Source organism: Macaca mulatta, chromosome 1 (genome assembly GCF_049350105.2).
Source record: "Macaca mulatta isolate MMU2019108-1 chromosome 1, T2T-MMU8v2.0, whole genome shotgun sequence".
Lineage (NCBI taxonomy): Eukaryota > Metazoa > Chordata > Mammalia > Primates > Cercopithecidae > Macaca > Macaca mulatta.
In genome coordinates, this window is record NC_133406.1 from 205518790 (window position 1) to 205534361 (window position 15572).

At 40.4% G+C, this 15572-nt stretch overlaps 1 protein-coding gene across 13 annotated transcripts in view; it reads right to left on the reverse strand.

Annotated features, from left to right (window-relative positions):
• ZMYM4 (zinc finger MYM-type containing 4) overlaps positions 1-15572 on the reverse strand; it is a 161057-nt gene that overhangs the window by 98876 nt on the left and 46609 nt on the right. For all 13 annotated transcript variants that reach the window (XM_028844726.2, XM_028844727.2, XM_015135095.3 and 10 more), the window contains 1 exon segment: positions 2231-2276. Coding sequence is in view for 2 of the 13 variants with exons in the window: in XM_015135088.3 (XP_014990574.3) it covers positions 2231-2276 (46 nt within the window). In the remaining 11 variants the exon portion in view is untranslated.

Genomic DNA, 15572 nt, shown 5'->3' on the forward strand with positions numbered 1-15572 from the left:
AAAAAAGACACACAATAACTAAAACCACTGAAGACCAGGAGACATAGTTGCCTCTCAATATCAAATAACATAAAGTCAGACGATAGTCTAAAAATATTATCATTCTAAAATATTAACAAACTAATTACAAAGAGAAAGAAAGTACTCACAGATCCTACTGGTAGATGTAAATTTTTTTTTTTTAAAAGTACATTCCCTTAAGAACTCTAGTTGACAAAATTTATCTTTCACAAAAAAGCACAAAAATATCCTTTGATAATTAATCAATTCTATTCTTGGAATTTATTCTACAGAATGCTTCAACAAGTATACAAAGATATGTATGGGAATACATATTCAATGTTCTTAATAATAATGCAAAATTGAAAATACATTACACATGTATAAAAGAGGCTAGTTAAATTACAGTACAGCAGGTCCTCTAGTAACATTTCATTCAATGTCATTTTGCTGTAGCACTGAAGAGAGAAACAAAGGCTGGGCGCTGTGGCTGACACCTGTAATCCCAGGACTTTGCCAGGTCGAGGCAAGTGGATTACTTGAGGTCAGGAGTTCAAGAACAGCCTGGCCAACATGGTAAAACCCCATCTCTACCGAAACTACAAAAAGTTAGCTAGGTGTGATGGCATGTGCCTACAGTCCCAGCGACTTAGGAGGCTGACACAGGAGAATCGCTTGAACCTGTGAGGCAGAGGTTGCAGTGAGCCTAGATCATGCTACTTCACTCAAGCCTGGGTGACAAAGCAAGGCTCCATCTCAAAAAAAGAGAGAAAAAAAATGACTCCAAGCCAGGGCTATTGTTTATGTGGAGTTTTGTATATTCTCTCCATGCCTGCATGAGTCTTCTCCAGATGTTCTAGATTCCCCCCACATCCCAAAGATGTACACATTACGTTAATTAATGTGTCTAAATTGTCCCAGTCTGAGTGAGCATGGGTGTGTGTGTGTGAATGCACGCTGTGATGGGATGGCATCCTGTCCAGGACTGGCTCCTGCCTTGTGCCCTGAGGCTGCCAGGATAGGCTTCGGCCACCCATGACTCTGAATTGGAATAAGGGGATTGGAAAATGAACGAATGAATACAAATTATTATAATAACAAAAAGTCATAAAACATATAATCAACACAGAAATGTACAATAAATGATTTACTCAGTAAGCCCATCGTGTTTATTGTTTGTTTCTGAACTACATGGTGGTAGGAGGTGCTCTTTACAATGTTTGCTTTGCAAACACTTATTCCTTAAGTTAACCAACCACCACTACAAGCACCATCATTCACTAATTCACCAACAACTGGGTAAATAATTATCTTATTCATTTTTATTAATCTTTCTTGTATGTATATATAGCTCATATTTATTTCAATGTTTAATATTAGAAGTGTTTTAAATCTTTATTTAGAAGTTTGATGGTGTTTTTGTGACTAAAAATATGCCACAGAAACTTAACTCTTATTTATATCAATTTAAGCTTATAGTAAAATTGGTTTCATTATATGTCATTTCACCTAAAGTCACAATTTCCAAGAACCTATCAACAACATTTAGTGAGGACTTATTATACAGCCATACGATAAAATACTGAGTAGCCATTAAAAAGGGTGCAACAGGTCTACATCCACTGACACAGAAAGATGTCTATGCAGTTGAAAAAAAAGCAAGAACAGTATTCATGATTCCTACACACATATATAAATCTCCATACACCATGTATAGATATATACACTCATAGAAAAAAGTCTGGAAAGATATATATGTTAAACTTTTAAAACTGGTTATCTTTGGAGAATGGTAATGACAAAGGCTTTTACTTTCTATTTTATTCATTTCTGTATTGTAAAATTGAATGTATTACTTTTATAATCATAAAAAACAAATTATTTCTAAAACTACAATAACACAAAAAGAATTTTAAAAGAAAATAAAATACCTTAAACCAAGTAGAAATCTTTAATAGTGATAAGTATAATCTTCCATATAGACACAAAGTATGGCTATATTTTAACATCATAATTATGAGAATAAACTATTTATTGAAAAAAACAGTAAGATTCTTACAATTCATATTAACCTGCTAAAACAACAGTATGCGATGAGATCTAGACTAAATCAGTTTGAAACATCACATAAATCAGCCCTAACTAAAAACTGTAATAGTTAAATACCATATCTAGATTAACATTCATTTTCTATCTAAAGACATGTTTGCTTTTCTCAAATGGTACTTACAGTTCTCTACAATTTCATCAAAAACTGCACCACTTTTCTGTTCAAACTGGAAAAGCAAAAAAGGAAAGAGAAAAGTAATATTACCATGATATCTTCTATCATACGTTCTTTTGGTATCCCTTCCTATTCCCCAAGGAGCTGTAATTTTCAACCCAAATTACATAAGTGCACAATATAAACAAAAACATTGCCAAATAGAGTAAAATAAAATTTAGGATGAACCAAAGTAGTTCTTAGACCAAAGCCCCAAACCAAAAACTAAGAGATAAATCACATCCTCTCACTATAAACAACTTTTTTTTTAATCATTCATGTCACAAAAAAGAGATGATCATATATACTTTTAATAACAATAAACACAGCTAACACTTCATAAGAACTTACTAACACTGAGAACTATGTAAAACTTTCCGTCAAAACTGAACAGAAAAAGTAACAAATTTTGCTCTTAAGCTAAAGCCAGAAACATGCTGCTCTTAAATTTAAAGTGATGCCTGTTACAGGGATGGTTCCTACTAAGTATGTTAGTGCCTAAGACAGAAGTAGAGCCATGTCGGAGGTAATTTCAGATCTTAAAACACACAGGGAAAAGAAAGCAAAGCACCGGTAACTCCACCAAAGAACTAAAGAAAATGGCACACTTCACTTTGAGTATTTGAAGGCCTCCTTACTTTGGAGGTTCCTGCTTCCCTGCCTGTTACTTACCAATGAGGCAAGAACACAAGAAATGCTGCTTCTTGATAAACCTTGCCTACTGTAAGAAGCCAGAATCAGCCACCCCATTCAAAGGAGAGACTTTTAAGGAAAAAAGAACTACCTAGCTACCTATATAACTGTAGAGGAAACACAACAGCTGGCTATAGTAATCAGTAGTATCTGATATTCATAAATATGAGCAGAAAATAAAAGATCCCAGGTTTCTAAAAGAAAACTATGTGAAAGAGAAAGTTCAAGGTAAACAAACAGAACCACCACTCCAGAAGGAAACAAGAAACTTATAAAAAAGCAACTTCTTCGCTGGGCCCAGTGGCTCACGCCTGTGATCCCAGCACTTTGAAAGGCTGAGGTGGGCGGATCACAAGGTCAGGAGATGGAGACCATCCTGGCCAACATGGTGAAATCTCGTCTCTAGACAAAAAGTTGGAAAAGATAATTTATGTGACTCATTGAGGATTGAAGCACTAAGTCTAACAGCAATGTCAAAGGTACCCCCAAAGAAGAAAATAATGGTGAAGGGGAATAACAGAAGAAAATTTCCCTGAACTAAGGATATAAATACCATATCTGAGATTGAACAGGCCCACTAAATAGCAAAGAAATAACGAAAAAAAAAGATGCATCCTGGTAAAATACATCAGAATTCCAAAAGAAAACAAAAGGAGCAATTTTTTTAAATGATAGTGCAGGTAATTTATAAACACATTTAACTTGAAATTCAACTATGTAAACATTGGAAAGGAAAGGAAAGCAAATAGTGAAGGCCACTCCACCTACCATTCCAGTCAATGAGCTATGCTCTAGAATGAAAGGGAAATGGGAAATGAAAAATTTCACTCTGGGCTGGGCGCAGTGGCTCAGCACTTTGGAACGCAGAGATGGGTGGATCACCAGGTCAGGAGATCAAGACCATCCTGGCTAACATGGTGAAACCCCATCTCTACTAAAAATACACAAAAATTAGCCAGGCGTGGTGGTGGGCGCCTGTAGTCCCAGCTACTCAGGAGGCTGAGCCAGAATGACGTGAACCCAGGAGGCAGAGTTTGCAGTGGGCCAAGATTGCGCCACTGCACTCCAGCCTGGGCGACAGAGCAAGACTCCGCCTCAAAAAACAAAAAAGAAAGAAAAATGTCACTCTGTAAGCCAAAGAATGAAAGCATCCACTTACACTGAGAGGAATCCTATTGTTTAATAACACTGTTTTTTAACAATACTATCCCAAGGTCCGATGCTATTATTCCTTCTCATTTTATAAAATATTTCTCATGATTCTCTATCCCCCTAGAGCTACTGCTCATTTTTCTCTTCCCCTTGACGGCAAAACTCTTCAAAAGAGTTGTCTAGCCGGGTGCGGTGGCTCATGCCGGTAATCCCAGCACTTTGGGAGGCCAAGGCATGTGGATCACCTGAGGTCAGGAGTTCAAGACCAGCCTGGCCAATATGGTGAACCTCTGTCTCTACTAAAGATACAAAAAAATTAGCCAGGCGTGGTGGCACACACCTGTAATCCCAACTACTTGAGAGGCTGAGGCAGGAGAATTGCTTGAACCCGGGAGGCAGAGGTTACAGTGAGCCAAGATTGCGCCATTGCACTCCAACCTGGGCAACAGGGCAAGACTCTGTCTCAAAAAAAAAAAAAAAGTTGTCTATACATGCTGCCTATGACACCTGTCTCTTGAACCCACTTCAGTAAGGCTTTTGCCTGTATTATTTCTACTGAAACTTTTCTTGTCAAGGTCATAAGGGACCTCCACACTGCTAAACCCAATGATCTATTCTGACTCCTAAAGGAAAAAAGAGAACTAGAATATGACAACCACTTAAGGTGAAAAAATCTGGATCACAATCACTACTTCACATCAACATTAATCCCAAATAAGTTAAAAATAAATTGAAAAAAACAAAAGCCCTAGAAGATAGAAAAGTATTTTAATCAGAAAAATAAGTCTTCATGAAAAAGATTTCAAAGTTTGACTATATTTTTTAAAAACTGTTTGGAAAAGCTTAAAGGTAATCTAAGTGAAAAAGTTGTAGTAGTAGTATAACAATGGTTAATATTCTATGAATAAAGCAATCTTGGACTCAATTAAACTGTACTATCCCAATAGAAAGTGATCAAAGAACATAAGCACTAAACATTCAATCTTACCCAAAATCAAAATTGAGATACCATTTTCTCTCAGACTGGTAAAGGTACAAAATGAAGAGAGACATAGAAATGTCCCTGTTTTTAAAAAACCCAATAGTATATCTTGGACAATTATCTTCACACAGAGATCTACTTCATTCTTTACGGTGGCTGCACAGTCTCATATTATACTGATGAACATTTAAGGTTACCTCCTGCCTTTTTTTTTTCAAATATAATATTGCAGTTGTCATCTGTATACATACACTATGGCTTAGGTATGTGAGTATATCTGTAGGATCAATTCCTAGAAGTGGGATCACTAGGTTAAAAAAGCACAAGTATTTAATTCCTCCCAAAGAAGCTTCATGAGTAGCTGGGATTACAGGAACACACCACCATGCCCAGTTTATGACTCTTTTTTTCCAAGTACTTTACATGACTTAATCCAATTTAATCTCCCCAAAATCTCATAAGGCATAAGGTAGGTACTGTTAACACCTCTATTTTATAGGTGAAGAAATGGAGGTACTGAGAGGTTAAGGGGAAGGACACACACACACACACACACACACACACACACACACACACACAACTCTGAAAGTCTCCCAAGAAAAATGTCCAAACTTCTGTGGATATATAAGACTCTCCAAAATCTAGTCCTAACTTCCTCTATAGCTTTATCTTTTCCTGCCTTCATGTTCCCATTACATCCTCATGCTGTAAGCAAATGCTCCAGCTATTATAAATGACCTATAGCTATTCACCTAACCTTTCAGGCAGTTTCAAGCATCTGGACCATCGTGCACAGTGCTTAAGCTTTTCCAGTCTTAATTCAATAGTAAACATATACTCAGCTTCTGAGACGGAGCTAAAGCTGCAACTCCTCTATTGGTACCATAATCTCACACACAACCCACACACACCCAACTTTCCGAACAAAGTAGAATTCACAGCTCTTTCCTAGTGCTACTATGACCAATGCGACTATGTAACAACTATAATAACTTTACTCCTAAGTTGGGAATGCTATAAGGAATCAAGTACCCATACAGGTTTCTAAAGCTGTATGAGGACATATCCCATTCTTTTTGTAGACCAACCTGCTGACAGATAACAGCGGTTATACAAACCTTGAGTTTTAATTCAACTTTGGAGACTAACCACAAAATCAATAAAAAGGAACACTTTATATAAAGAGCTTTAGAATAATATTAAAAATTAAAAACAAAAAACAATCTAGTTAGTTTCTTTCAATAGAACCTAAATGAAATTAAGATTCTATAAAGGATTAGAAATCCTACACTTCTTGCCGGGCGCGGTGGCTCAAGCCTGTAATCCCAGCACTTTGGGAGGCCGAGACGGGCGGATCATGAGGTCAGGAGATCGAGACCATCCTGGCTAACACAGTGAAACCCCATCTCTACTAAAAATACAAAAAATTAGCCGGGCGTGGTGGCGGCGCCTGTAGTCCCAGCTACTCGGGAGGCTGAGGCAGGAGAATGGCGGGAACCCGGGAGGCGGAGCTTGCAGTGAGCCGAGATCGCGCCACTGCACTCCAGCCTGGGCGACAGAGCGAGACTCCGCCTCAAAAAAAAAAAAAAAGAAAAAAAAAGAAATCCTACACTTCTCAAAGCCAGAGCAGGCAAAACTGCACCCTGAAGAAAAAAACAAAAGATTATTTTTCTCCTATAACAGTCTCACAACACAGAACATTTCAGTGACCAGATATGTGGGACTTTTTCGTCACACACCAAATATCTAGTAGACACCAACTGTGTGTCCTATAATTCACTTCAATTCTGACACTATCTATCTAGAATTAAGAGTCAGATCCCACAGGCTGAAGGCTCAGTCCAACAAGACTGCCTCCCACTTCAGATACCAATCACAAGCCCCAGGTTGTGACTTGACCTTGTAACTGGCCAGCTATATAACTTGTGGTGCCCACAACCCCCACCTCAGGTTCAATTAATTTGCTAAAGCAGCTCATGGAACTCAGGGGAACACATTTACTGGTTTATCATAAAGGATACAGGTGAACAACCTGATGAAAGAGATGCATAGGATGATATATGCTGAGGAGAGTCATGGAGCTCCCACGTCTTCTCTGGGCATGTCACTTTCCCAGCTCCTCTACGTGGTTCAGCAATCCAGAAGTTATCTGAACCTTGCCTTTGGGATTTTTTTTTTTTTTTTTTTGAGACGGAGTCTCGCTCTGTCGCCCAGGCTGGAGTGCAGTGGCCAGATCTCAGCTCACTGCAAGCTCCGCCTCCCGGATTTACGCCATTCTCCTGCCTCAGCCTCCTGAGTGGCTGGGACTACAGGCGCCCGCCACCTCGCCCGGCTCGTTTTTTTTTTTTTTTGTATTTTTTAGTAGAGACGGGGTTTCACCGCGTTAGCCAGGATGGTCTTGATCTCCTGACCTCGTGATCTGCCCGCCTCGGCCTCCCAAAGTGCTGGGATTACAGGCTTGAGCCACCGCCCGGCCTGCCTTTGGGATTTTTATGGAGGCTTCATTATGTAGCCATGATTGAGTAAATCATTGGCACTGCTGCTCAACTCGATGTTTAGCCCTCTAGTCATGTCTTGGTCTTTTTGGTGACCAGCCCCATGCTGAAGCTATGTAAGTGCCTGGCCCTAAGCCCAAGTCCAGTAGTACACAAGACATATTTATCACTCCAGAGATTCCAACAGTTTTAGGAGCTGTGTGCCAGGAACCTGGGGCAGAGACCATATACACAGTATCACACCAGCCTAAAGAGATTTTTATTTGTTCTGTATTGTAGTAGTCTAGCACCTATAACACTGCCTAAAATATAACAAAAACTCAATCTTTGCTGAATAATAGAATCACTTATATTAGTTAACAAGTAGTTTGAAACTTGTTTACTTAAAAAATCTTAACCATAGTGTACTTTAAATTTTCCAAAACTCCCAAGGAGTCCACTGAAGTTTCAAATCATTTGCATAGTTTCAACAGACCACTCCAAATCAAATGTCCAATCCTATTCCTATTCCTTCAACCCCCACAATGAGTAAAGTTAGTCTTTCCCTGTTGCTACTCTGATTTAGACGTCCCTTAGTTTTTCAAATGAATTAATCCTGATGACTTTTACAATCATTTTTCTCAAGTTTCTCAATGTGAGAAATTTGTTACGGAAACATTTTTGAGACGGGTCTTGCTTTGTTGCCCAGGCTGGAATGCAGTAACGTGATCACAGCTCACTGCAGTCTCAAACTCCTGAGCTCAAGGGATCCTCCCACCTCAACTCCTGAGTAACTGGAACTAGGTGTGCACAACCACGCCCAGCTAATTTTTAAAAATTTTCTGTAGAGACTGGGTATTGCTATACTGCCCAAGCTGGTCTGGAACTCCTGGCCTCAGGGGATCTTCCCACCTCAGCCTCCCAAAGCGCTGGGAAGGCAAGCATGAGCCACCACACCCAGCGATATTATATTTTTTATACAGGCAGCTACCATGCAGAAATATAAAAACGACTATGCAAGCTGAAACCATGCAAAGCAATCTTAAAGATCAAAGTGAAAAATTAAAATTGCTCCATCAACTTTTATTGTCAAAACACTTGAAACGTTAAAAACTCTGCCAGTTTGGCCAGGCACGGTGGCTCATGCCTGTAATTCCAGCACTTTGGGAGGCTGAGGCGGGCTGATCACCTGAGGTCCAGAGTTCGAGACCAGCCTGACCAACATGGAGAAACCCTGTCTCTACTAAAAATACAAAATTAGCTGGCCATGGTGACGCATGTCTATAATCCCAGCTACTCAGGAGGCAGGAGAATCACTTACTTGAACCCAGGAGGCGGAGGTTGTGGTGAGCCAAAATCATGCCACTGTACTCTAGCCTGGGCAACAAGAGAAAACTCCGTCTCAAAAAAAAAAAAAAAAAAACTCTGTCAGTTTAAACGTGTAGGGAAATGAAATGTATTGTATAACTAATATTTGCTTACTATGTTATAATTTAAAATGTGAAAATCAAAGCGTTTTATTTATTTGTAAAAAATCTACCAGGAGTATGGCTGGGCACGGTGGTACACACCTGCAATCCCAGCACTTTGGTATGCCAAGGCAGGCGGATGACTTGAGGTCAGGAGTTCAAGACCGGCCAGGCCAACATGGTACAAACCCATCTCTACTAAAAATACAAAAATTAGACAAGTGGCGCGTGCCTGTAATCCCAGCTACTTGGGAGGCTGAGGTAGAAGAATCACTTGAACCTGGGAGACGGAGGCTGCAGTGAGCCGAGATTATGCCACTGCACTCCAGCCTGGGTGACAGAGAGAGACTTCCCCTCAAATTAAAAACAAAAAAAAAAACCCTACTAGGAGTGGACAGTGCCTGCCTTTGTCTTTTCCTCATGTAACTTGTGATACAGAATAAGAACTTTTCCATGCCTTAACAAATTGTCAGTCGGGCACAGTGGCTCACACCTATAATTCCACCATTTTGGGAGGCCAAGGTGGGTGGATCACCTGAGGTCAGGAGTTCAAGACTAGCCTGGCCAACATGGTGAAACCCTGTCTCTACTAAAAATACAAAACTTAGCCGGGCATGGTGGCACATGCCTGTAGTCACAGCTACTCGGGAGGCTGAGGCAGGAGAATCACTTGAACCCGGGAGGCAGAGGTTGCAGTGCGCCAAGGTTGCGTGACTGCACTCCAGCCTGGGCAATAGAGTGAGACTCCGTCTCAAAAAAAAAAAAAAAAAAAAAATTGCCATAATCCCTTCTAAGTTTGAATTGGCTTCCAAAATTATACCCTTTGCTCTTTCAATCTTGTATCTCAACGAGTTGTGTCACTGTGAAATTTCTACCAGTATCACTTCTACTATGACATTTGTCTTTTTTGTTACAACATTTTACTCATTTATGTTTGTAAATTTGCCTTCACTAAATTCTTCAGGTGACATATCTACACATTCCCCTTTATGGTCACTTGGAGATCCTATGTCTTTCATCGCATATGTTAATGATGGGCTGCATTCCAAAAAAGACCTATCCCATCAACATGTTAAATAGCTGATCATAATTACCTGCCTTAAGTAATCTCTGGAATCTAGGCACAAATTTCACAGCAGCATCCCTATATCTGTTCTAGCATCTTCACCAGAGAACTTATCAATAATTCATGATCATTCTAAAATGATCAAACCAGCCTTTACTGGCAATAAGAAGTCCTTCAGTTGGCTTGTAATTAGTTTTCTTTCAGTGCAACAACTAACTTCAATGCTTCAGCCTGAATGCTAGCCAAACGGACTAGGGTCTGTTCTTTTTTTTTTTTTTTTTTTTTTGAGATAGAGTCTCGCTCTGTCGCCCAGGCTGGAGTGCAGTGGCGCGATCTCGGCTCACTGCAAGCTCCGCCTCCCGGGTTCACGCCATTCTCCTGCCTCAGCCTACTGAGTAGCTGGGACTACAGGCGCCCGCCACCGCGCCCGGCTAATTTTTTGTATTTTTAGTAGAAACGGGGTTTCACCGTGGTCTCGATCTCCTGACCTTGTGATCCGCCCGCCTCGGACTCCCAAAGTGCTGGGATTACAGGCGTGAGCCACCGCGCCCGGCGGGTCTGTTCTTAATACAATTTATTTAAATTACATGATAAAACAATTTATTTATTTATTTATTTGAGACAGTTTCGTTCTTGTTGCCTAGGCTGGAATGCAATGGCACAATCTCAGCTCACTGCAGCCTCCACCTCCTGGGTTAAAGTGATTCTCCTGGCTCAGCCTCCCAAGTAGTTAGGATTACAGGTGACACCATCACACCTGGCTAATTTTTTGTGTTTTTAGCAGAGACGGGGGTTTCACCATGTTGGCCACGCTGGTCTTGAACTCCTGACCTCAGGCGATCCACCCGCCTCGGCCTCCCAAAGTGCTGGGATTACAGGCATGAGCCACTATGCCTGGCTAAAGCAATTTTTTTTTTTTTTTTTTTTGAGATGAAGTCTCGCTCTTGTCCCCCAGGCTGGAGTGCAATAGCCCGATCTCGGCTCACTGCAACCTCCACCTCCTGGGTTCAAGCGATTCTCCTGCCTCAGCCTCCCAAGTAGCTGGGATTACAGGCGCCTGCCATCACACACAGCTAATTTTTGTATTTTCAGTACAGACAGGGTTTCACCATGTTGGCCAGGCTGGTCTCAAACTCCTGACCTCAGGTGATCCACCCACCTCAGCCTCCCAAAGTGCTGGGATTACAGGCATGAGCCACCGATTGAATTTTTTCAATACAGTTCATACTGTAACTACATGCAGGCCTAGCTCTTGTCCTATATTCACTTACCTGTCACCGTTTTTGAACCTTCTAATGACATCTAATTTTTCAGTTCCTGTGTTATCACTTTTGATTCCTTTTCTGAACTGTCATCTTTTTTTGCAAATTCTCTCCTTTTCAGTATCCATTTTTATAAAATGTCACACAAGTTTATAATTGAAAGACAAGGATGCAACACAACTACACACTTTGTTGTCTGTGTATGAACTAAATAATAGACGGAGTGATGTGATTAGTCACTGTTTGTGACAGACATCTGTTAATTACAGAGTGATTTGTTAACTCAAGAGCTAGCACTTAAGTTTATAGTTTATGCAATTGCTCACAGTTAATATACCACGGTAAATGAAATATGAACTGCGTTGTTAGAAAACTGGCATTTAAACCTTGCCAACTGAAATCCAAGCATATCCAAAATAAAAGGACTAACTTACTATTACACATTTGCTACCAAATATATAATAGGTCTTGAGAAAGACCACTAATTTCAATACTATAATATTCTAGTCACTGTTCTGCTACTAACAAGCAAAGCTTAAGGGAGAAACTTAACTCCTCCGGGGCTCAATTTCTTCAACCCATATAATGAATATATAATAAAGTTGGGCTACATAATCTCTCCAAACGTTCAAATTTAATGCTCACAATTCATTCTCAAGCTAGGCATAAACTAAAAACTCAAATTAATATTATATAATGGACACTGAACACTTGTTAAGAAAACTATAAAAAGTAGGTCTAATTCTCTCTCCATAAAGTGTTTCTTTTTAATTAAATGACTTTTTTTTTTTTTTTTTTTGAGACCGAGTCTCGCTCTGTCGCCCAGGCTGCAGTGCAGTGGCCGGATCTCAGCTCACTGCAAGCTCCGCCTCCCGAGTTTACGCCATTCTCCTGCCTCAGCCTCCCCAGTAGCTGGGACTACAGGCGCCCGCCACCTCGCCCGGCTAGTTTTTTGTATTTTTTAGTAGAGACGGGGTTTCACCGTGTTAGCCAGGATGGTCTCGATCTCCTGACCTCGTGATCCACCCGTCTCGGCCTCCCAAAGTTCTGGGATTACAGGCTTGAGCCACTGCGCCCGGCCTTAAATGACTTTTTAAAAATAATAATTTTTTTTTCAGACAGGGACTCACTCTGTCACCCAGGCCAGAGTGCAGCGGCATGATCTTTGCCCACTGCAGCCTTGATCTCCTGGGCGCCAGCAATCCTTCCGTCTCAGCCTCCTGAGTAGCTGGGACTACAGGTACATCCAGTGAATTTTTTTTCTTTGTTTTTTGTAGAGATAGGGTCTCACTGTTGCCAATTCTGGTCCCAAACCCCCGGGCTAAAGCGATCCTCCCAACTCAGCCTCCCAAAGTGCTAGGGTTACAGGGGTGAGCCTGACTTTTTAAGATATTAACAATTCTTCCTTTAAAATAGAAGCAAATACATCTTTTCTTAGCATTTTTATTCTTTCAAAATTTATGTAAAGTTACTTAAACAAAATGATTAGTTCCCAGAAATTACACGGACATAAACTAAAAACAGGCTTGGTTTCTCCATCAAAAAAAGACTGGCTACCTGTCAACTTGCTGTAGGTGTACTTACTGTCTGTAATACACATTTTATGTGCTGGTAGTACTTTTCTTTTTAGAACTTTTTTTAATGTTATATAAAATAAAAACCAAAGTTCTAAGTAGAATCAATGGAGGTAAGTTGCATTTTACAACTCATAATTGTATAAAATAAAGCAACTGAATTACTTTCAAGTTCAGAAAAAAACTTAACAAGCCAGCCACTAAAAATATTCTATTGAAGTTTTGCAAAACACATCATTTGAGTGTTAAATTTACATTATATATTTTAATGAAAAACTTGTTTGAGTAGTTATAATAACCTGATAAACATAAAAGTCAAAATTTATCACTGAATATAAAGAATAGAGCCCATTACTGAGAAAATCGCAAAAAAAAAAAAGTCATCACCTTAAAATTACCTTTTTTTTTTTTTTTTTTGAGATGGAGTCTTGCTCTTGTCACCCATGGAGTGCAATGGCGCGATCTCGGCTCACTGCAATCCCCGCCTTCTGGGTTAAAGCAATTCTCCTGCCTCAGCCTCCCAAGCAGCTGGGATTACAGATGCACATCACCACACCCAGCTAATTTTTGTATTTTTAATAGAGACAGGGTTTCACCATGTTGGCCAGGCTGGTCTCAAACTCCTGACCTGAGGTGATCCGCCCGTCTCAGCCTCCCAAAGGGCTGGGATTACAGACGTGAGCCAGTGCGCCCAGCCAAAATTATTTTTTTAATGATTTCTTTTCACAAAAGTTAAGGACAGAAATCAAATTACTCAGGCCAAAAAAAAAAAAAAATCATTTTTGAATAATTGGATAATGTCTCTTTTTCAATCTGCAAGTGTAGAATACTACATTTACCCTTAAAAGTAAACTGGGGCCAGGTGCAGTGGCTCGCACCTGTAATCCCAGCACTTTGGGAGGCTGAGGCATGAGAATCATTTGAGCCCAGGAGATGGAGGCTGCAGTGAGCTGAGATTGTGCTACTACACTCCAGCTTGGGCTACAGCGTGAGACTCTGTAGTCTCACTACAAAAAAAAAAAAAAAAGAAAGAAAGAAAAAAGAAAAAGTGACAGACAAAAGTTTACCTTTAAAATACTTAAGACAGGCTGGGCGCAGTGGCTCACGCCTATAATCCCAACATTTTGGGAGGCCGAAGCAGACAGATCTCTTGAGGTCAGGAGTTTGAGACCTGCCTGGCCAACATGGTGAAACCCTGTATCTAACAACAACAAACATGTTAGCCGGGGCCAGGTATGGTGGCTCACATCTGCAATCCCAGCACTCTGGGAGGCTGAGGCGGGTGGATCACTTGAGGTCAGGAGTTCCAGACCAGTATGGGCAACATGGTGATACCCTGTCTCTACTAAAAACACAAAAATTAGCCAGCTGTGGTGGCACGCGCCTGCAGTCCCAGCTACTCTGGAGGCTGAGACAGGAGAATTGCTTGAACTCAGGAGGCAGAGGTTACAGTGAGCTAAGATCGTGCCACTGCACTCCAGCCTGGGTGACAGAGCAAGACTCCATCTCCAAAAAACAGTAATAATAAAATATAATTAGCCAGGTATGGTGGCACACACCTGTAATCCCAGCTACTCGGAAAGCTGAGGCACAAGAATCACTTGAACCCGGGAGGCGGAGGTTGCAGTCAGCCAAGATTGCGCCACTGCACTCCAGCCTGGGCAACAGAGTGAGACTCTGTCTCAAAAAAGGAAGGAAGGGAGGGAGGGGAAAGAAAGAAGGGAAGAAGGGAAAGAAGAGAAAGAAGAGAAAGAAGGGAAGAAAAAGAAAAGAAAGAAAAAATATTTAAGATAGACATTTGCTGCCATATAATTTAAACAATTAAAAAAGTACTTTAAAATCCCACTGCAGGGAAATGGTTAATTTATTAAGATAGATTATACATGAAATTCTACACAGACTTTAAAAAGAATAAGGTAGAGGGTACTGGAGATGGATGGTGTTAATAGTAGTACAACAATGTGAATATACTTAATGCCACTAAATTATACATCTAAAAATGGTTACATGGAAGATTTTATGCTATGTATATTTTATCACAATAAAGGTATAAAAAGGTATAATATTTATGGCATCAGAGTTCCAGAAGCAGAAGAGAAAGACTGCAGAGCAGAAAAAATATCTGAAGAAATAACGGCTGAAAACTTCCCAAATTTGACGAAAGACAGATAGATATCTGCAGATTAAAGAAGCTAAGCAAACGTCAAACAGGAAAATCCAAAGATATATACACCAAGACACTCATAATCAAACTGCTAAAACCTAAACAACAACAAACAACAATCTTTTTTTTTTTTTTTTGAGATGGAGTCTTGCTCTGTTGCCCAGGCTGGAGTGCAGTGTCCAGATCTCAGCTCACTGCAAGCTCCGCCTCCCGGGTTCACGCCATTCTCCTGCCTCAGCCTCCCGCATAGCTGGGACTACAGGCGTCTGCCACCACGCCCAGCTAGTTTTTTGTATTTTTTAGTAGAGACGGGGTTTCACCGTGTTAGCCAGAATGGTCTCGATCTCCTGACCTTGTGATCTGCCCGTCTCGGCCTCCCAAAGTGCTGGGATTACAGGCTTGAGCCACCGCGCCCGGCCAACAACAATCTTTAAACAGAGACAAACAACACAAAAAAAGAAAAAAAAGGAATT